The 21,918-nt window shown below is 45.5% G+C and overlaps 2 protein-coding genes and 1 non-coding gene across 5 annotated transcripts; 1 reads left to right on the forward strand and 2 right to left on the reverse strand.

The window, feature by feature from the left end:
- Positions 1 to 602: 602 nt before the first annotated feature.
- TRNAI-AAU (transfer RNA isoleucine (anticodon AAU)) lies at positions 603 to 676 on the reverse strand. The gene has a single exon. It is a non-coding gene; the product is annotated as a tRNA-Ile (tRNA).
- Positions 677 to 778: 102 nt separating this feature from the next.
- Positions 779 to 3,313, reverse strand: LOC123062830 (GDP-L-galactose phosphorylase 1). Of its 3 annotated transcripts, none has more exons than XM_044486503.1 (7): positions 2,999 to 3,313; positions 2,398 to 2,495; positions 2,247 to 2,306; positions 1,921 to 2,163; positions 1,658 to 1,843; positions 1,340 to 1,588; positions 779 to 1,244 (listed from the first exon to the last, which is right to left on the reverse strand). In XM_044486503.1, exons 1-7 carry the CDS (start codon positions 3,102 to 3,104, stop codon positions 1,005 to 1,007), a joined length of 1,182 nt encoding a protein of 393 aa, XP_044342438.1. In that variant the 5' UTR covers positions 3,105 to 3,313; the 3' UTR covers positions 779 to 1,004. The 3 variants fall into 3 exon arrangements, with proteins under 3 accessions (XP_044342438.1, XP_044342437.1, XP_044342439.1); XM_044486502.1 differs by having other exon boundaries at positions 2,398 to 2,507; XM_044486504.1 differs by having other exon boundaries at positions 2,398 to 2,492; positions 2,999 to 3,312.
- Positions 3,314 to 3,582: 269 nt separating this feature from the next.
- Positions 3,583 to 8,726, forward strand: LOC123062829 (DNA repair protein recA homolog 3, mitochondrial). Its single transcript, XM_044486501.1, has 8 exons — positions 3,583 to 3,876; positions 4,637 to 4,694; positions 5,012 to 5,229; positions 5,450 to 5,543; positions 6,283 to 6,455; positions 6,655 to 6,801; positions 7,261 to 7,398; positions 7,976 to 8,726. Exons 1-8 carry the CDS (start codon positions 3,796 to 3,798, stop codon positions 8,366 to 8,368), a joined length of 1,302 nt encoding a protein of 433 aa, XP_044342436.1. The 5' UTR covers positions 3,583 to 3,795; the 3' UTR covers positions 8,369 to 8,726.
- The last annotated feature ends 13,192 nt before the right edge of the window (positions 8,727 to 21,918 follow it).

A 21,918-nucleotide genomic window follows, 5' to 3' on the forward strand; every position in this document is an offset into this window, starting at 1 on the left:
CTCTCCGTGGCCGTGAGCGCAAACGTGGACGGCATGGGTACAGTGACCTCTGGTTGCTTCAACGCCACTGGCAGTGCCTGGTGGTCCGCTCCGTGGCCGCTTTGGGCATATGGCGGGCCTGCGTGCGGTGCCCCGGTCCCTTGCATGGCTTCCCCCTTTCGGTACGGGGCCAGGAATCTCTCTGCTCGACTGCTCGCTCATGGGTGGGCAGGGTACGCAAGTGGCATGGGGCCTGGTCCACTTCTGCATGAAATGAAATGGTCTCCGTCCCCGCCTCCGAGCTATGGCGACCCCCTCAAAAAAAAAAACTATTGTGTGGAGTCTGTACGGTGGGTCCATCTTCTGATAAAATGGTTTGCCCGTGCAATAATAATGAAATGAAACGAAGCCTTCTGATAAAATGGTTTGCCCGTGCAATAATAATGAAATGAAACGAAGCCATGTGGAAAAACTATTGGCCCATGCAGGTCTCGAACCTGCGTCCATCTTCTGATAAAATGGTTTGCCCGTGCAATAATAATGAAATGAAACGAAGCCTTCTGATAAAATGGTTTGCCCGTGCAATAATAATGAAATGAAACGAAGCCATGTGGAAAAACTATTGGCCCATGCAGGTCTCGAACCTGCGACCTTCGCGTTATTAGCACGACGCTCTAACCAGCTGAGCTAATAGGCCACTTGGCATCGTTCTTCGACAAAAGATAGATATCCAATCCGGCAGGACTAGTTGCAACCATTGTACGCCCGAAATAGCACGGCCTCGGTAGCGCATGCGCGATGGAAGATCATGGTGTTTGAGGCTTTGATTAAAAATGGAGTGATTCGGCTCCGAAACAGTGAAGGACAATGTACAAGTTGTCACCAACTTAGTTGGTTACATGGAACAATCATAGAGACCCTCAGGACCATGCTGAACTGACAGCTGACAGCATATCTGAAACGACTTAGCACACCCAACATTACTGATCAGCACCTCAGAATTGGTTTGGTTTCATCTCTACTTTTCACTTTTCAGGACTTGCACTGGCCAGGAACTCCAAGACGCACTTCTTCAGCTCCTGGAACTCTGCTTCAGACAGGGACGCTTCAACCAAAAACCCGCATAGTGTTGCCGCAGATGCTTCGTCGTAGTCCTTCCTCCTCTTCAGAACCAGATGGCCGCTGAGCTCCCACACCGCTGGGTTGATTCTCATGTCGAGGAATTCCTGGCTCGCCTTCCCGGAAGCCTGCTTCTCAGCGTAGCACTGGTTCGTCGATCAAACAGAGGGAGATAAATGTTAAGCCGACAATCCAGTTCTAGTTCACAAATAAAGCCGAGGTTGCATTTGCAGTACTGTACCTGTAGTAGAAGGAATAATCTCTTGCCAGATTCAGAGATAAGGACATTGAAAGGTCTGTTATTCTCTTGCAAGAAGATGCATGCATCTGAGACGACCTGTGACAGATCCTCCAGGCTCGCTCCCCCTTCAAATGCAAAGCCGCTTACTGGGTACCGCACCAGCTGAGAAATGCTGACACCGTTCCCTACGACTGTGAGCTTTTCTGTTGGCGCCTTTTCGACTGGATACTGCACTTTCAGATAGTATGCCTGACAAGCAATATCTGTGAGAGGGAAGCATAAGGCAGAGATAATCAATGAAGTTTGAGTATGACTAACTTGGAAATGGAGGTGATTGATTGTTGCGAAAGCACCCAGACTGTTATAGCCAACTCTGAAGAATGGATTCTTTGCCTCCCTTGCGACGTACATGGCCAGTAAGAAGCTCTCTCGATCAACCCTTTGCGGCAAGCATTCCTGGATTTGAGGGATCAAAAGCACATGACAGTACCCGATTGGGCTCACCTGTGAGACAGAATACAGAAAAGATAAATTAAGTCTATACGAGGTAGAAGTAATATCAGAGACGGACACACACTCACGTTGATCAAAATGCTGCTAGGAGAAGCTGAAACAGTGGGAGGAGCTCCGTCAAAATACTGGGCAGAATCATTCTCAGTTTCTTGGAACCTGAAGATCACCTCCTCCGGTTTAACTTTAGTGAAATTGAACTTGTCACTATGAAATGGTTGGAGGACTTGGTTCATTCCAAATTCAGTTGGCCGCTTCTTCTGGTCACGCCCTTCTATCAATGTTGCAACAAAATTGTGTTCTCCAGGTAGCACCTGTCAACGTGACACTAGGAAATTCAACTAGGGAAAAAACCCAGATAATTCTCAGTATAGTTAATCAGAGAAGAACGTGAAACCTTGGTCTCACAGGTAGTGATGTTGTGGTGAAACAATCCCCTCGCCTTGCAGTCATCCCACTGCAACAACCATTCGCCATTTCCCAATACACTCAGTTTCCATTTCTGTTTATAGTTATCAACAACATACAGAAGTGCAAACAGTACCAACCTCTTTAAAAAGCTTGTGGAGAAATGGGGATAAATTCGGCTCAACCTCCTCCATACGAAGGCAGTTAGTTGAATCAAAACCGTTGCTGCACATGCCTGCTTTTGTTTCAACTGACAGCGGCGTCAGACCACACAAAAACATCACACTTATTCGTAGGAGACGATGCTAACTTCGACCGCATTCAGTATAACTAATTCTAATTCAAGTAAATCGAATGATTTGATCTAAAACGATATTGAACTACTCCATTATGCTTCATTGGAGTACTAGTTAGCAGTGGAGCAAGAACGTATGTAGCCGTACATAATTTCATATATTAAGCAGTACAGCTCTAGCCCAAGACCACAGTCCAGATTAGCCCATTCGCATCTGCACTGCATTTGAGTTCAGCTCAAACGGGAGCTTCAGAGGCAACCCAGATATCAAATCAAATACGCAGAACATTTCTAATTTCAGCCTCAAGTGTATCCATTCCAGAGCACGGCTAATGGGGCGAACCACCGTCAGCGACAAGTCGCCAAGGCCACACCGACAGCATATACATAGTTGACCGGAAGCACAAAAGAAGACATGAACTTCAGAGAAAGCGAGCTCAGATTACCTCGCAAAAGCCGGTGGTGCGGGAAGCTGTTCCAGCGAGCTCGCGACGCCGCGGGAGCAGCCGGCGCTGGCAAAAGCGAGAAAGGAAGGGGGGAGATGACGGGCATGCACAGAGACCTCCTCCTGTTGCCGGGAACGGACGCGGGCGCCGCAGCAATGGCGGCCCAAGAACTGGATCTCACTCAAAGCGAGCCCCTCCGAAGCGGATGGTTCGGGGCACAGTCCTTGGAGAACGACGGGGAAATTCACGCGAATCCCACGTGGAGGTGGAGGGGAGCCGGATGCCCGGATCTTACTCGAAACTTTGGGGAGAAAGTGGCAGGGCCGAGGGAGACGAAGGTACTGGCCGGGCCGGGCCATATGGCCTCTTATTGGGCCTCCAGTCCAGAGAAAGCGGCTGTGCTGTTTGACTGTGCGTGGGCCTGTAGTTCCAGGGGGAAGAAGAAAAGGAGGTCGTACTTCCGTGGACGCTTGCTTAAAAAAACACTTCCGTGGACATGGTCCACACCGGTCTCGGGCAGTTCGTCGACGCAGACACGTGGGTCCCACGTTGGTCGTCGCAGGTCCCCAATCCCCATGGTGTGCGGGCCAGCAGTGGGGCGCTCGCCCGCGCCTCCCGTGGCCCGAGAACGGGGAGCAGAGCAGAGACCGGGGGCGCAAAACAAAAGGAGGAGGCGGCGGCCGAAAACACTGAGCAGAAAAGAAAAAACCGAGCGCGCAAAACCCTAAACCCTAGCCCCCCATCCCTCCCCAAATCCTCCCCTCGCGGCTGCAGGGGACGGAGACCGCCGAGCCGCCATGGCGACCCTCCTGAGGCGCGCGTCGCTGCGGCGGGCCATCGCCTCCGCCGCCTCGGCCGCCACCGCCTCCAGCCCCGAGGTCGAAACTCTCCCTGCTCCTGCCCTCTCCGCTGTGTGCGCAAAGCGTGTGTTGTTTTCATTTTCGGACGGGTTGTGGGTTGGGGGCGCGCAGCCAGAGCGGACGAGCCCAATGCTTCCGCTGCAGTGATCGGATGCCAGAGCCCTGCTCTGGTCTCGGAGTTTGATCGGCTGCGTTCCTTTTTTAGGCCCCGATTTCTCCTGTTTTAATCTCGATTTCCCACCGTGAGAGCCTGTAAACCCGCTCCAATTTAGTGTATTTCACCAGATGACGCCGTTTTAAACACTATTCTTTTACTGATTTGTTTTAAGGTATATATCCTATCACCCCCTGTTCTGAACCTGCCGTTTGAAAATGCAATTTGTGATAATATGTTGTCTGCTTTATTTAGATTTATTACCTGTGATGGAGTACTGAAAATAGATCAACTGCTTTTTTTAGACTCGATTAGCGCCATGCAATTTTCATCCTTGCAAGTTGTAGCCGTCTAGCTGGCCTGAAGAGTTTGTTTGCAGCGCCTTTCTGGTATGCTTGTATCCGTTAGGGATTAAATAAAATCAATGGAAGAAATGTATCACACGCGATAGGCTTCAAAAGAATTACTGAAGGAAACGCGATAGCGCAGTAGAGTTCACCAAGTGTCTCTCCCTAATGGGCTATAAGAGGATGCTGATTTATGTGGGGCAATTTCATAAGAATCAATGGTTTACGAACAATGGAACAGTGATATGTTGTTGCTAATGCTTTGATATTTCTGCAGAGCTATAGGCAGGTGATATGTGGCTCTACCTTTCATTGCCGAGATTTCGCATCTAAAGGTTGTAGACATCATTTCTCCATATGTTCATGCAAATATTCTGCCATGTATTCTGAGCATTGCAATATGTGGATCGATTTATAATTGCTTAATTTTGTTGTTCGAACTGATATTTGAACCTACATATAATTTTAGGAAATTCAGTTGCATGATTACTTATTTGTCTTCCATTATGCTTCGTTGCTACCACCTAATGAATCATTTCTTAGTACTTCTTACTGTTACCTGCACTGCGGTATTGCACTGCATGATTTGCTCCAACTATGTTCCACTCGTACTACATACTGAATCATGTAGTGATTCGTCTCTTATGGTTAGCCAAAAAGAAGTCAAAGTCAAGTGGCACCGACTCCGGTGAGGAGAATATGTCAAAGAAAGACTTGGCTTTACATCAGGCCATTGATCAAATAACAACTTCGTTCGGGGAAGGAGCAATAATGTGGCTTGGCCGCTCTGAAGGTCATAGAGAAGTACCTGCTGTGTCTACCGGATCTTTCTCTTTGGATCTGGCACTGGGAATTGGTGGGCTTCCAAAGGTACACATTCCCATACAGTTACATATGTTCTTCAGAGTGGAAGCTCTTTGATGCTCATTATGTTGCAATTTGTAATCTGCTTGGTACCACAAAATTGTTCTTTTACATTTGACTTTAGTCACTAGTCCCGTTCATGGTGTTATCTTTTAGCAACCATTTATGGTTTTCTTGCAATGATGTATTTTGTTTTGTTAAATTGGCATTACATTATTCTTTGCAGGGACGTGTTATAGAGGTGTACGGCCCAGAGGCTTCAGGAAAGACAACTCTTGCTCTTCACGTTATTGCAGAAGCACAAAAGCTTAGCGGCGGTGGTAAGCCCAAAACTTTGAAACTGACTTCCTTTTGATGTTCTGTTTTCCTTTTCTTGTGATTGGCTAATTACTAGTACTAGAGAAAAGTGGCACCCTTCTGTGTTCCCCTTCAGTCTATGGAAGTAAGTGTGGACTTCGTAGCATGTCCGTATAGGACTGAGCGCGTGGTGATTCAGAAATATTATTTATTCAACTGCTGTTGATGTAGCATGCATTAATCAAGGTTCTGCTAACCTGCAACTGCTTAATAACGTGAACCTTAAGATGTATTGTTAATTCTGTTTTGTACACACGTTGCTTCTCAAACCTCCCTATTAAACCCCAAACTATTCGAACAATTGGCTAAAAGTTCTCACGCTGAGTTTCTTTTCATGTCAATTCCCAAATTATTTGTGCTGTACATTAGTAATCCAGTGTATTTAATTTTGGACCTTTCTGTTTGCATCTGATATGATACATGCTCTTTTATGCTTAAAGAATAGAATGTGGTGAAAATTTAATTTATGCATAAGAGTACGTAATATGAAGATAAGTCAACTATGAGTCCATGAATGGGAGCTCTTCCATAATCCTGATTTACTTTGTTTCAGTATGAGCCACAATTTTTTACTTGGCACAGTTAAACGTGTTGAAGGAATTAAATCTTGGTTTAAGTGTACTCAAGTTTATAGGCATAGTCCTGTGGCTATCGAAATTCAACTTAACTATTTTTTATTTTTTTGGTTTGCCTTGTCTCTAGGTTATTGTGCATTTGTAGATGCAGAGCATGCTTTGGATCCAACTCTGGCAGAGTCAATTGGTGTCGACACCGGTAACTTGCTTCTCTCTCAGCCAGACTCTGCTGAGCAAGCACTCAGTCTTGTAGACACGCTGATTCGAAGTGGCTCTGTTGATGTTGTTGTTGTTGACAGTGTAAGACCTTGACCGCTGCCCCTCCCATCTGATTTTCTATTTCATAGCAGAATTAGTTTCTACTTAATCATGACTGCAATACTGCTCAAATTAGTGCATTGTCAAGTTAATACTTTAAGCATGCTACTCAATCTTAATAACCAAAATTCTTCCTTCATTTCAGAGTTATTTACACTATTCATCTTATTCTATTGTGCAGGTAGCAGCTCTTGTCCCCAAGACCGAGCTTGATGGAGAGATGGGTGATGCACATGTGGCTCTCCAAGCCAGACTGATGAGTCAAGCTCTTCGCAAACTGAGCCATTCTCTTTCACTATCCCAGACAGTTTTGCTATTTATTAATCAGGTACTAATTATACGGCCATTTCTTTGAGTTTTTTACTTCTTAGTTGGCATAGGATTCCTTCTATGGCTCAATAGTGAGTAGACAACTCACATAATTTTGCAATTATTCATCTACTACTGGAATTTGGATTTATTTTATCGATGCAAGTCAATAAGTCTTGATAGCCATTTTAATTTTACTTGAGGGTATAATTACCTGGAAACTTCCAGAATGATATTCCGCTGAAGCTAGGAAATGTTTTTCTTTGAAGATTAAGAAACATTAAAAGTATATATACAACTGGTTCTTCTTGATCCTCTGTTGGGCATGATTAATTGGAGATGGCCATCATTATTATGCACATTTATCCTGCATTTCTCCTGAAAATTCCCATGTTTGGCATTGCAATAACCTCTCCAGTCTTTTCGTCTTCACATATTTTGATTTTTTTAATAATTTGTATCCTTAAACACGTTGCAGATCAGGTCTAAGGTACAGACGTTTGGGGGAGGATTTGGAGGGCCACAAGAGGTCACTTCCGGTGGAAATGCCCTTAAATTTTATGCCTCAGTTCGCCTGAACATCAGGCGAATTGGCATGGTAAAGAAAGGTGAAGAGGTAATGTACTAATTCATTATATCCTTACCATTAGCTGTTTTTGGAAATTTACTGATACTTTTAACATGTTGGTTTTGGTGTTCAAAACTGACTTCTTTTGAGGGTCATACCTGCATGAGACATTTTTTTTAATTGTCTCTTTGTGCTGAATTTGAAGGGGAGCCTTGGCGCAGTGGTAAAGCTGCTGCCTTGTGACCATGAGGTCACGGGTTCAAGTCCTGGAAACAGCCTCTTGCAGAAATGTAGGGAAAGGCTGCGTACAATAGACCCAAAGTGGTCGGACCCTTCCCCAGACCCTGCGCAAGCGGGAGCTACATGCACTGGGGCTGCCCTTTTTTTTTGTCTCTTTGTGCTGAATTTCTGTTAGACATGCGATACATGCAACTCTTAGAGGCTTGTTTTTTGCTATCAATGCAGTGAATTGAATATTAAGTTATGCCATCACTGGGTAAAATAAAATAACTGCCCTTGCAGATTAGGTTCCTCATATGGCATGTGAGATGAGTGGCTTGAACCATTATACACGCTGCTTATCTAACAATCTCGTGGAAATGATGACAATGAATTTTGTTTGCAGATTATAGGAAGTCAGGTTACTGTGAAGATTGTGAAAAACAAGCATGCCCCACCGTTCAGGACTGCACAGTTTGAGCTGGAATTTGGAAAAGGAATATGCCGCAGTTCAGAGCTTTTTGATCTTGGGTTAAAGCACAAGCTTGTTAAAAAGACCGGGGGCGCGTATTATTCTTTCAACGAACAGCAGTTCCATGGTAAAGATGCCGTTAAAGCTTTCCTTACTAAAAACGAGAGCGTCGCGAAAGAACTGGAGATGGAGCTAAGGAGATTGATCCAAACTGAACCGCCTAGAAAGCCGGAGGCTGAGGACTATCTGCTGGACGATTCGCCTGAAGAGATTGTCAGACCTGAAACGTCATCGGAAGAGGATATGGCCGCTATAATCGGGGCTTAACCAGCGATGATAAGTGAGCTAGTAACGTTACTTGCGGCGCGGAGGATTGTATTTTGGACTTGGGACCTTGTGTTCTTACTGTACTGGAAAATGAGGAAGGGTGCTCGAGAGGCAAAATTATGGTAGCTGCTTAGGGGAGGCATTGGGGTGGATTTGGGGAGGAGGGGGCGAGGGGAGGGATCAGGATTCAGTACAGTAGCATGTAATCATGTATATATGTTGCATGCCTTGACTATTTCCTCTTGTCTAAGTAAGGTCCAGCAACATTCTTGACTGAGCAGCTACAGTTGCCGCTGCTACTTGAAGAATTTGATTCTCCTGCTCCATTTCGGCCTTAACATGAGAGCAGTTGCTTTGAGCGGCAGTACTGAGATGCAAAAAATTTCGGGTGTTGCATTGAGCAGCACAGAACCCAGAAACAAGTTTGGTCTGGGCATGTCATTGCTTCTTTATGCTTGTCATCTGCCATTTTTCCTGAAGATTTTTCATTCAGAGATCTCCAGGATATAGCAATCATTTTTTCCCTTCGTTATGAAAGAACAAGAGTGGCGTGACAATGGCATGGCTTTCTTCCGGAGTTATGGCCACGTGGGCGTCAAGGCATCCAATGATTTGTGCCAGTGCAAGCACTTTTCGTTCGTTGCGGTGTTAAAATGCTCCAGTAGTTGTACTTCATGGGGGTCCTTTTTCTTCTTTTTATCCAAGTCCAAAAGAGATGGAAGCTACTACTCATCCTTCCTTCCAATCGATCGTCTGTGTCTTTCGGCCATTGGCCAGCCATTTCCTTTAGCAAGTCAAACGACCCCAATGAATGTTCCATGAGTATGGTTGGTTAAGGTTAGTAGAAGACAATAACAAGTGCTTTCCGTTGAGCCCCCATGTGCACCATTGAAGTACGCTCCACTCCCGTACCAGCGCCTCTAACTGTTGGTTAACGTCCACTAAATATCTCTCTCTCGTGGTAGGAGCGGCTCCCTCTTCCTGAATGAATGCCAAGCACTAATTGACACACCCAATGATTCGTAGATCATGTAGTAACAGTCCATCTCTTCAAGGAAAAACGGCATGATTTCGCCGAAGAAGGGTCTACGCAACCGATCATAATAATTTGCTGTTTGGTGACCCCGATCTATTCACCTGCTCCTTGTATGCGGGATCGAATCAGATCGTTTCCGGGCCGTGCGTCCGTGAAGAGTCCTGAAGAACAGCCGCCCACGAGCTTTCAGGTCTGAAAATTCAGGTTAATCGCCACGGCCCGGGCTGGCGGGTCTCTCGTGCCTCGCGCTCTGCAACCAGACCACGTCGCCGATGCGGCGCCCGTACCGCCCGATCAATGGCGGCGTGGCTCTCCCCCGCGCCCCGTGCCGCTGGCTCCGTCCCCCCCATGTGACGGACGGATCCGAGGATATGATCGATGCGGTGCACCCGGTCACCTGGAGGCCAGAGCCACCACGACGCCCCTCTCGGCCGGCCGCCGTCCATTAATAAACCGGCCGATGCCGTACGTGCAGAGCCCGGGGGACATGGCCATATGCGCCCTCACATGCTAATGTGCGCTGCGAGGAGCGTAAGCTGATGCTGTGCTCTTGGGGCCTTGCTTGTCTTGATTCGAAAAAAGAAGTCCTGGCCAATGCGGAGCTAGTAGTGTGTTAAGGGGGTTGTGTACGGCCGGGGAACAGGCGCCAAACCTGAACTGTTGGCGCGGCTGCACATTCCTGGCCTGGATAATAGCTGCGGTGATGGTGGTGACAACCAAACTCGAGCTTGGCACATTCTTTGTCCTGCTGCTGATGTAGGCGGGGACGTGGTGGCCATGGTCGCTGCGTGGGGCCATGCCTGGCCGTTTTCTAGCACGGAAAGAACGTTATGTGGAGCGATGCCCAAGCTTCACTTCATAGTTCATACTACTCGTACGTACCCTACGTCCCTACCCATGCATCCCGGCCACGGGAGAACACAACGCTGCCACGGGAGAGCTTGTTACTGCTGTTGGGTCGCCTGGCGATCGGGAGAGGGACGCCTGCCTGCCGAGCTTCCCCCTCGATCTTACCGACGGCGTGGGGACTGAAACATCACACAGCAACGGGCATGGCAGGCAGCGAGAGCGATCGGCGAGAGGGCGCGGCGTGCTACGGCCCGGAGCCGGTGGAAAAGGACGGAATTGTTATCGCCCCGACCGATCCGTCCAGCTGGTTAATTGCTGCCACGCCACGCGAGGCAGACACGGAGACTGAGCACCGTGCCATGTGGCCCTAGTCTCGTCCACCGCATCGTGCCATGTGGAAGCAAGGAATCTCTCTCTCTCTCTCTCCACGTCGACGTCGACGTCGACGTCGCCGTACTTGGTGAAACACGCTGCTGCAAACAGACAGGGGAATTCGTGTTTCACCAGTGGTACCAGACCAGCGTGCTCTGCTTGCTTGGTTTTCAAATTAGCACGGAGGACCAGTCGTTGCATGGGTTAACTTAAGCCTGCCTGCTGCCAACAGTCGATGCGGTGGAGACGAAGATGTCATCGTCGATCTCGCGTCTCTCCTGATCCATCAACGTCCACGTACGTGCCCCACTGTCCCGTCACCCTGCTAGTTTCCACGCGTGACGTGGACGGCTTAAGCCGGAAATAGGCCAGCACGAGCACGGCCCCATTTCACCACGGGCTGGGCTTCTCTAGCAGCGACTGGTTGTACAGTACATACGAGCTTGCACTCTCCTCACTACAAACTGTGTGCAGTGGCGAATGCAGAAATAATTTTCAGGTGTGGCCGAGCTTATGAAGGAGAAAAGCATGTAAAATGCAACTGACCAAAAACTGCCTAGAATATTAGATATATAAATACTTTGTGTTTCGCAAATACAACTAAAATCCAAATTTAAGTACCATATTTTATTATCCTGCGTGTACTCGTGCTCTGTGCGGCGGAGTTTTACATCATCCCCACCAGCTACGTACTTGTAGTACCAGGTCCATGTCCAGCACGTAGGTGTACTAGTACCTTTGGTTGAAATTTAGGTGTGGCAGCTGCCAGGCCTTGCCAGATAGCTGGCTCCGCCACTGACTGTGTGTACCACTCGATTAGTGGTAGAGTTAAGGTCTATTTGCTTGCCAGCCATCCTCTCGATCGGGCTAAAGGGATACAGTTTTTGCAATAATGCTACGCCCCATGCTGATTTTTTTAATGGGGGTGGGCCCCTTCCTCGCCCTCTCTCCAATCCCAGCCCACCACGTTGTTGTTTATGTTAATTTACATGTGTGTTTCACCTAGATGTAACATTACTCTAGTTTTTGTCTGTTTCGTCGTCTACGTAATCCGGACATGCATCGCACGGAACTCAAAGCAAGTCAAAGCCTAGCTCTGGATGAACGGAGAATAGTCATTTTCAGTGAGCCAGACCCGAGCGACCGCTAGGAGGGGGTACATGGTTGAGACGCCACGTTATTTCTCGAAGCGACGCCATAAAGCCTCTCACGCCTTTCTCACCGTTCACTATCCCCTTTCTTCATCTCTCAGCGGTAGCAACAAGCATCATACGAGTCAAGATATGGACAGTGAGCACCGGCGACATAACTGTTGGGGAATGCAGTAATTTCGAAAAAAATTCTACGCACACGCAAGATCCATATGTATGATGCATAACAACAAGAGGGAAAGAGTGTTGTCCACGTACCCTTGTAGACCATAAGCGGAAGCGTTATGACAACGCGGTTGATGTAGTCGTACGTCTTCACGATCCGACCCATCCTAGCACAGAAGATACGACACATCCGCGATCGGCACACATTCAGCTCGGTAACGTCCCACGAACTCTAGATCCAGTTGAGATCGAGGAAGAGCTGCGTCAGCACGACAGCGTGATGACGGTGATGATGAATCTACCGGCGCAGGGCTTCCCCTAAGCAATGCAACGATATACCAAGGTGGAAATCTGTGGAGGGGGGCACCGCACACGGCTAAGACAACTATCAACTTGTGTGTCTATGGGGTGCCCCCTCCCCCGTATATAAAGGAGTGGAGGAGGGGAGGGCCGGCCCTCTCTATGGCGCGCCCCAAGGGGGATTCCTACTCCTAGTAGGAGTAGGTTTCCACCCTTCTCTAGTTGGAGTAGGAGAAGAAGGAAGGGGAAGAGGGAGAGAAGGAAAGAGGGGGGCGCCGCCCCCTCCCTAGTCCAATTCGGACCAGCCCATGGGGGGGGGCAGCCACCCCTTGAGGCCCTTCTCTCCTTTCCCGTATGGCTCATTAAGGCCCATTACTTCCGCGTCGAATACCCGTAACTCTCCGGTACTCTGAAAAATACCCGAATCACTCGAAACCTTTCCGATGTCCGAATATAGCCTCCCAATATATCGATCTTTACGTCTCGACCATTTCGAGACTCCTCGTCATGTCCGTGATCTCACCCGGGACTCGAAACAAGCTTCGGTACATCAAATCACATAACTCATAATACAAATCGTCATCGAACGTTAAGCGTGCGGACCCTATGGGTTCGAGAACTATGTAGACATGACCGAGACACATCTACTGACAATAACCAATAGCGGAACCTCGATGCTCATATTGGCTCCTACATATTCTATGAAGATCTTTATCGGTCAAACCGCATAACAACATACGTCGTTCCCTTTGTCATCAATATGTTACTTGCCCGAGATTCGATCATCGGTATCATCATACCTAGTTCAATCTCGTTAACGGCAAGTCTCTTTACTCGTTCCGTAATGCATCATCTCGCAACTAACTCATTAGTCACATTGCTCGCAAGGCTTATAGAGATGTGCATTACCGAGCGGGCCCAGAGATACCTTTTCGACAATCGGAGTGACAAATCCTAATATTGATCTATGCCAACTCAACAAACACCATCGGAGACACCTGTAGAGCATCTTTATAATCACCCAGTTACATTGCGATGTTTGATAGCACACAAGGTGTTCCTTCGGTATTCGGGATTTGCATAATCTCATAGTTATAGGAATATGTATAAGTCATGAAGAAAGCAATAGCAATAAACTAAACGACCATAGTGCTAAGCTAACGGATGGGTCTAGTCCATCACATCATTCTCTAATGATGTGATCCCATTCATCAAATGACAACACATGTCTATGGCAAGGAAACTTAACCATCTTTGATTAACGAGCTAGTTAAGTAGAGGCATACTAGGGACACTCTGTTTGTCTATGTATTCACACATGTACTAAGTTTCCGGTTAATACAATTCTAGCATGAATAATAAACATTTATCATGATATAAGGAAATATAAATAACAACTTTATTATTGCCTCTAGGGCATATTTCCTTCAGTCTCCCACTTGCACTAGAGTCAATAATCTAGTTCACATCGCCATGTGATTTCACACCAATAGTTCACATCTTTATGTGATTAGTTCACATCTTCATGTGACTAATACCCAAAGGGTTTACTAGAGTCAATAATCTAGTTCACAACGTTATGTGATTAATGTTGGGGAACGTAGTAATTTCAAAAAAATTCCTACGCACACGCAAGATCATGGTGATGCATAGCAACGAGAGGGGAGAGTGTGATCTACGTACCCTTGCAAACCGACAGCGGAAGCGTTAGCACAATGCGATTGATGTAGTCGTACGTCTTCACGGCCCGACCGATCAAGCACCGAAACTACGACACCTCCGAGTTTTAGCACACGTTCAGCTCGATGACGATCCCCGGACTCCGATCCAGCAAAGTGTCGGGGAAGAGTTTCGTCAGCACGACGGCGTGGTGACAATCTTGATGATCTACCGTCGCAGGGCTTCGCCTAAGCACCGCTACAATATTATCGAGGATTATGGTGGAAGGGGGCACCACACACGGCTAAGAATATGATCACGTGGATCAACTTGTGTCTAGAGGTGCCCCTTGCCCCCGTATATAAAGGAGCAAGGGAGGAGGAGGCCGGCCCTAGGAGGGGGCGCGCCAAGTGTGGAGTCCTACTAGGACTCCCTAGTTCTAGTAGGATTCCACCTCTCATATGGAATAGGAAAAGAGGAAGGGAAAAGGAGAAGGAAGGAAGGGGGCACCCCCCTTCCCTAGTCCAATTCGGACCAGACCAAGGGGAGGGGTGCGGCCACCCTTGAGGCCCTTTTTCTTCTTTCCCGTATGGCCCAATAAGGCCCAATACGTATTCCCGTAACTCTCGGTACTCCAAAAAATACCCGAATCACTAGGAACCTTTCCGATGTCCGAATATAGTCGTCCAATATATCGATCTTTACGTCTCGACCATTTCGAGACTCCTCGTCATGTCCCCGATCTCATCGGGGACTCCGAACTACTTCGGTACATCAAAACTCATAAACTCATAATATAACTGTCATTGAAACCTTAAGCGTGCGGACCCTACGGGTTCGAGAACAATGTAGACATGACCGAGACACGTCTCCAGTCAATAACCAATAGCGGAACCTGGATGCTCATATTGGCTCCCACATATTCTACGAAGATCTTTATCGGTCAGAGCGCATAACAACATACGTTGTTCCCTTTGTCATCGGTATGTTACTTGCCCGAGATTCGATCGTCGGTATCTTAATACCTAGTTCAATCTCGTTACCGGCAAGTCTCTTTACTCGTTCCGTAATACATCATCTCACAACTAACTCATTAGTTGCAATGCTTGCAAGGCTTATGTGATGTGCATCACCGAGAGGGCCCAGAGATACCTCTCCGACAATCGGAGTGACAAATCCTAATCTCGAAATACGCCAACCCAACATGTACCTTTGGAGACACCTGTAGAGCTCCTTTATAATCACCTAGTTACGTTGTGACATTTGGTAGCACACAAAGTGTTCCTCCGGCAAACGGGAGTTGCATAATCTCATAGTCATAGGAACATGTATAAGTCATGAAGAAAGCAATAGCAACATACTAAACGATCGGGTGCTAAGCTAATGGAATGGGTCATGTCAATCACATCATTCTCCTAATGATGTGATCCCGTTAATCAAATAACAACTCTTTTGTTTATGGTTAGGAAACATAACCATCTTCGATTAACGAGCTAGTCAAGTAGAGGCATACTAGTGACACTTTGTTTGTCTATGTATTCACACAAGTATTATGTTTCCGGTTAATACAATTCTAGCATGAATAATAAACATTTATCATGATATAAGGAAATAAATAATAACTTTATTATTGCCTCTAGGGCATATCTCCTTCAGTCTCCCACTTGCACTAGAGTCAATAATCTAGTTCACATCGCGATGTGATTTAACAGCAATAGTTCACATCACCATGTGATTAACACCCACAGTTCACATCGATATGTGATCAACACCCAAAGGGTTTACTAGAGTCAGTAATCTAGTTCACATCGCTATGTGATTAACACCTAAAGAGTACTAAGGTGTGATCATGTTTTGCTTGTGAGATAATTTTAGTCAATGGGTCTATCACATTCAGATCCGTAAGTATTTTGTGAATTTTTATGTCAACAATGCTCTGCATGGAGCTACTCTAGCTTATTGCTCCCACTTTCAATATGTATTTAGATCGAGACTTAGAGTCATCCAGATCTGTGTTAAAACTTGCATCGACGTAACTTTTTACGACGAACCTTTTTGTCACCTCCATAATTAAGAAATATTTCCTTATTCCACTAAGGATAATTTTGATCGTTGTCCAGTGATTTACTCTTAGATCACTATTGTACTCCCTTGCTTAACATAGTGTAGGGTATACAATAGATCTGGTACACAGCATGGCATACTTTATAGAACCTATGGCTGAGGCATAGGGAATGACTTTCATTCTATTTCTATCTTTTGCCGTGGTCGGGCTTTGAGTCTTACTCGATTTCACACCTTGCAACACAGGCAAGAACTCTTTATTTGACTGTTCCATTTTGAACTACTTCAAAATCTTGTCAAGGTATGAACTCATTGAAAAAACTTATCAATCGTCTTGATCTATCTCTATAGATCTTGATGCTCAATATGTAAGCAGCTTTACCGAGGTCTTTCTTTGAAAACTCCTTTCAAATATTCCTTTATGCTTTCCAGAAAATTATACATTATTTCCGATCAACAATATGTTGTTCACATATACTTATCAGAAATGTTGTAGTGCTCCCACTCACTTTCTTGTAAATACAGGCTTCACCGTAAGTCTGTATAAAACTATATGCTTTGATCAACTTATCAAAGCGTATATTCCAACTCCGAGATGCTTGCATCAGTCCATAGATGGATCGTTGGAGCTTGCATATTTTGTTAACACCTTTAGGATTGACAAAACCTTCTGGTTGCATCATATACAACTCTTCTTTAATAAATCCATTAAGGAATGCAGTTTTGTTTATCCATTTGCCAGATTTCATAAAATGCGGCAATTGCTAACATGATTTGGACAGACTTAAGCATATATACGAGTGAGAAAATCTCATCGTAGTCAACACCTTGAACTTGTCGAAAACCTTTTGCGACAACTCTAGCTTTGTAGATAGTAACACTACTATCAGCGTCCGTCTTCCTCTTGAAGATCCATTTATTTTCTATGACTTGCTGATCATCGGGCAAATCCATCAAAGTCCATACTTTGTTCTCATACATGGATCATATCTCAGATTTTATGGCCTCAAACCATTTCGCGGAATCTGGGCTCATCATCGCTTCCTCATAGTTCGCAAGTTTGTCATGGTCTAGTAACATGACTTCCAGAACAGGATTACTGTACCACTCTGGTGCGGATCTCACTCTGGTTTACCTACGAGATTCGGTAGTAACTTGATCTGAAGTTACATGATCATCATCATTAGCTTCCTCACTAATTGGTGTAGTAGTCACAGGAACAGATTTCTGTGATGAACTACTTTCCAATAAGGAAGCAGGTACAGTTACCTCATCAAGTTCTAGTTTTCTCCCACTCACTTCTTTCGAGAGAAACTCCTTCTCTAGAAAAACTCCGAATTTAGCAACAAAAGTCTTGCCTTCGAATTTGTGATAGAAGGTGTACCGAACAGTCTCCTTTAGGTATCCTATGAAGACATATTTCTCCGATTTGGGTTTGAGCTTATCAGGATGAAATTTTTTCATATAAGCATCACAATCCCAAACTTTAAGAAACGACAACTTTGGTTTCTTGCCAAACCACAGTTCAGATTGTGTCGTCTCAACGGACTTAGATGGTGCCCTTTTAAACGTGAATGCAGCTGTCTTTAATGCATAACCCCAAAACGATAGTGGTAGATCGATAAGAGACATCATAGATCGCACCATATCTAATAAAGTATGGTTATAATGTTCGGACACACCATTATGCTGTGGTGTTCCAGGTGGCGTGAGTATTAAAACTATTTCACATTGTTTTAACTGAAGGCCAAACTCGTAACTCAAATATTTTACCTCTGCGATCATATCGTAGAAACTTTTATTTTCTTGTTACGATGATTCTCCACTTCACTCTGAAATTCTTTGAACTTTTCAAATATTTCAGACTTGTGTTTCATTAAGTAGATATACCCATATCTGCTCAAATCATCTGTGAAGGTTACCCGCCGCGAGCCTTAACACTCATCGGATCTCATACATCAGTATGTATTATTTCCAATAAGTCAGTTGCTCGCTCCATAGTTCCGGAGAACGGCGTTTTAGTCATCTTGCCCATGAGCCATGGTTCAAAAGCATCAACTGATTCATAATCAAGTGATTCCAAAAACCTATTACCATGGAGTTTCTTCATGTGCTTTACACCAATATGACCTAAACGGCAGTGCCACAAATAAGTTGCACTATCATTATTAACTTTGCATCTTTTGGTTTCAATATTATGATTATGTGTATCACTACGATCGAGATCCAACGAACTATTTTAATTGGGTGTGTAACCATATAAGGTTTTATTCATGTAAACAGAACAACAATTTATTCTCTTACTTAAATGAATAACCGTATTACAATAAACATGATCAAATCATATTCATGCTCAACGCAAACACCAAATAACACTTATTCAGGTTCAACACTAATCCCGAAAGTATAGGGAGTGTGCGATGATGATCATATCAATCTTGGGACCACTTCCAACACACATCGTCACTTCACCCTTAACTAGTCTCTGTTTATTCTGCAACTCCCGTTTCGAGTTACTAATCTTAGCAACTGAACTAGTATCAAATACTGAGGGGTTGCTATAAACACTAGTAAAGTACACATCAATAACATGTATATGAAATATACTTATGTTCACTTTGCCATCCTTCTTATCTGCCAATCACTTGGGGTAGTTCCGCTTCCAGTGACCAGTCCCTTTGCAGTAGAAACACTTAGTCTCAGGCTTAGGACCAGACTTGGGCTTCTTCACTTGAGCAGCAACTTGCTTGCTGTTCTTCTTGAAGTTCCCCTTCTTCCCTCTGCCCTTTTCTTGAAACTAGTGGTCTTGTCTACCATCAACACTTGATGTTTTTCTCGATTTCTACCTTCGTCAATTTCCACATTACGAAGAGCTTGGGAATCGTTTCCGTTATCCCTTGCATATCATAGTTCATCACGAAGTTTTACTAACTTGGTGATGGTGACTAGAGAATTCTGTCAATCACTATCTTATCTGGAAGATTAACTCCCACTTGATTCAAGCGATTGTAGTACTCAGACAATCTGAGCACATGCTCACTAGTTGAGCGATTCTCCTCTATCTTTTAGCTATAGAACTTGTTGGAGACTTCATATCTCTCAACTCGGGTATTTGCTTGAAATATTAACTTCAACTCCTGGAACATCTCATATGCTCCATGATGTTCAAAACGTCTTTGAAGTCCCGATTCTAAGCCATTTAAGCATGGTGCACTAAACTATCAATTAGTCATCATATTGAGCTAGCCAAACGTTCATAACGTCTGCATCTGTTCCTACAATAGGTCCGTCACCTAGCGGTGCATCAAGGACATTATTCTTCTGTGCAGCATTGAGGATAAACCTCAGATCACGGATCCAATCCGTATCATTGCTACTAACATCTTTCAATACAATTTTCTCTAGGAACATATCAAAATAAACACAGGGAAGCAACAACGCGAGCTATTGATCTACAACATAATTTGCAAAATACTACCAGGACTAAGTTCATGATAAATTTAAGTTCAATTAATCATATTACTTAAGAACTCCCACTTAGATAGACATCCCTCTAATCCTCTAAGTGATTACGTGATCCAAATCAACTAAACCATGTCCGATCATCACGTGAGATGGAGTAGTTTCATTGGTGAACATCACTATGTTGATCATATCTGCTATATGATTCACGCTCGACCTTTCGGTCTCCGTGTTCCGAGGCCATATCTGTATATGCTTGGCTCGTCAAGTATAACCTGAGTATTCTGCGTGTGCAACTGTTTTGCACCCGTTGTATTTGAACGTAGAGCCTATCACACCCGATCATCACGTGGTGTCTCAGCATGAAGAACTTTCGCAACGGTGCATACTCAGGGAGAACACTTCTTGATAATTAGTGAGAGATCATCTTATAATGCTACCGTCAATCAAAGCAAGATAAGATGCATAAAAGATAAACATCACATGCAATCAATATAAGTGATATGATATGGCCACCATCATCTTGTGCTTGTGATCTCCATCTTCGAAGCACCGTCATGATCACCATCGTCACCGGCGCGACACCTTGATCTCCATCGTAGCATCATTGTCGTCTCGCCAATCTTATGCTTCCACGACTATCGCTACCGCTTAGTGATAAAGTAAAGCATTATAGCGCGATTGCATTGCATACAATAAAGCGACAACCATATGGCTCCTGCCAGTTGCCGATAACTCGGTTACAAAACATGATCATCTCATACAATAAAATTTAGCATCATGTCTTGACCATATCACATCACAACATGCCCTGCAAAAACAAGTTAGACGTCCTCTACTTTGTTGTTGCAAGTTTTACGTGGCTGCTACGGGCTTAAGCAAGAACCAATCTTACCTACGCATCAAAACCACAACGATAGTTTGTCAAGTTGGTGCTGCTTTAACCTTCGCAAGGACCGGGCGTAGCCACACTCGGTTCAACTAAAGTTGGAGAAACTGTCACCCGCTAGCCACCTTTGTGCAAAGCACGTCGGGAGAACCGGTCTCGCGTAAGCGTACGCGTAATGTCGGTCCGGGCCGCTTCGTCCAACAATACCGCCGAACCAAAGTATGACATGCTGGTAAGCAGTATGACTTATATCGCCCACAACTCACTTGTGTTCTACTCGTGCATATAACATCAACATATAAAACCTAGGCTCGGATGCGACTGTTGGGGAACGTAGTAATTTCAAAAAATTTCCTACGCACACGCAAGATCATGGTGATGCATAGCAACGAGAGGGGAGAGTGTGATCTACGTACCCTTGTAGACCAACAGCGGAAGCGTTAGCACAACGCGGTTGATGTAGTCGTACGTCTTCACGGCCCGACCGATCAAGCACCGAAACTACGACACCTCCGAGTTTTAGCACACATTCAGCTCGATGACGATCCCCGGACTCCGATCCAGCAAAGTGTCGGGGAAGAGTTCCGTCAGCACGACGGCGTGGTGACGATCTTGATGTTCTACCGTCGCAGGGCTTCGCCTAAGCACCGCTACAATATTATCGAGGATTATGGTGGAAGGGGGCACCGCACACGGCTAAGAATATGATCACGTGGATCAACTTGTGTCTAGAGGTGCCCACTTGCCCCCGTATATAAAGGAGCAAGGGAGGAGGATGCCGGCCCTAGGAGGGGGCGCGCCAAGTGTGGAGTCTTACTAGGACTCCCTAGTTCTAGTAGGATTCCACCTCCCATATGGAATAGGAAACGAGGAAGGGAAAAGGAGAAGGAAGGAAGGGGGCGCCCCCCTTCCCTAGTCCAATTCGGACCAGACCAAGGGGAGGGGTGCGGCCACCCTTGAGGCCCTTTTTCTTCTTTCCCGTATGGCCCAATAAGGCCCAATACGTATTCCCGTAACTCTCCAGTACTCCAAAAAATACCCGAATCACTCGGAACCTTTCCGATGTTCGAATATAGTCGTCCAATATATCGATCTTTACGTCTCGACCATTTCGAGACTCCTCGTCATGTCCCCGGTCTCATCCGGGACTCCGAACTCCTTCGGTACATCAAAACTCATAAACTCATAATATAACTGTCATTGAAACCTTAAGCGTGCGGACCCTACGGGTTCGAGAACAATGTAGACATGACCGAGACACGTCTCCAGTCAATAACCAATAGTGGAACCTGGATGCTCATATTGGCTCCCACATATTCTATGAAGATCTTTATCGGTCAGACCGCATAACAACATACGTTGTTCCCTTTGTCATCGGTATGTTACTTGCCCGAGATTCGATCGTCGGTATCTTAATACCTAGTTCAATCTCGTTACCGGCAAGTCTCTTTACTCGTTCTGCAATACATCATCTCACAACTAACTCATTAGTTGCAATGCTTGCAAGGCTTATGTGATGTGCATTACCGAGAGGGCCCAGAGATACCTCTCCGACAATCGGAGTGACAAATCCTAATCTCGAAATACGCCAACCCAACATGTA

The sequence above is a fragment of the Triticum aestivum genome, chromosome 3A (assembly GCF_018294505.1).
Source record: "Triticum aestivum cultivar Chinese Spring chromosome 3A, IWGSC CS RefSeq v2.1, whole genome shotgun sequence".
NCBI classification, from domain to species: Eukaryota; Viridiplantae; Streptophyta; class Magnoliopsida; order Poales; family Poaceae; genus Triticum; species Triticum aestivum.

What these genes read in the sequence shown, in the direction of transcription:
- LOC123062830 (XM_044486502.1), bottom strand. Translation starts at nt 3,104, where the DNA reads ATGCCCGTCATCTCCCCCCTTCCTTTCTCGCTTTTGCCAGCGCCGGCT. An exon ending in TCCACAAGCTTTTTAAAGAG is followed by an intron (nt 2,307 to 2,397) that starts GTTGGTACTGTT and finishes TGGTTGTTGCAG; the next exon opens with TGGGATGACTGCAAGGCGAG. An exon ending in CTAGCAGCATTTTGATCAAC is followed by an intron (nt 1,844 to 1,920) that starts GTGAGTGTGTGT and finishes TCTGTCTCACAG; the next exon opens with GTGAGCCCAATCGGGTACTG.
- LOC123062829 (XM_044486501.1), top strand. Translation starts at nt 3,796, where the DNA reads ATGGCGACCCTCCTGAGGCGCGCGTCGCTGCGGCGGGCCATCGCCTCC. An exon ending in CCACCGCCTCCAGCCCCGAG is followed by an intron (nt 3,877 to 4,636) that starts GTCGAAACTCTC and finishes ATATTTCTGCAG; the next exon opens with AGCTATAGGCAGGTGATATG. An exon ending in TGGTAAAGAAAGGTGAAGAG is followed by an intron (nt 7,399 to 7,975) that starts GTAATGTACTAA and finishes TTTTGTTTGCAG; the next exon opens with ATTATAGGAAGTCAGGTTAC.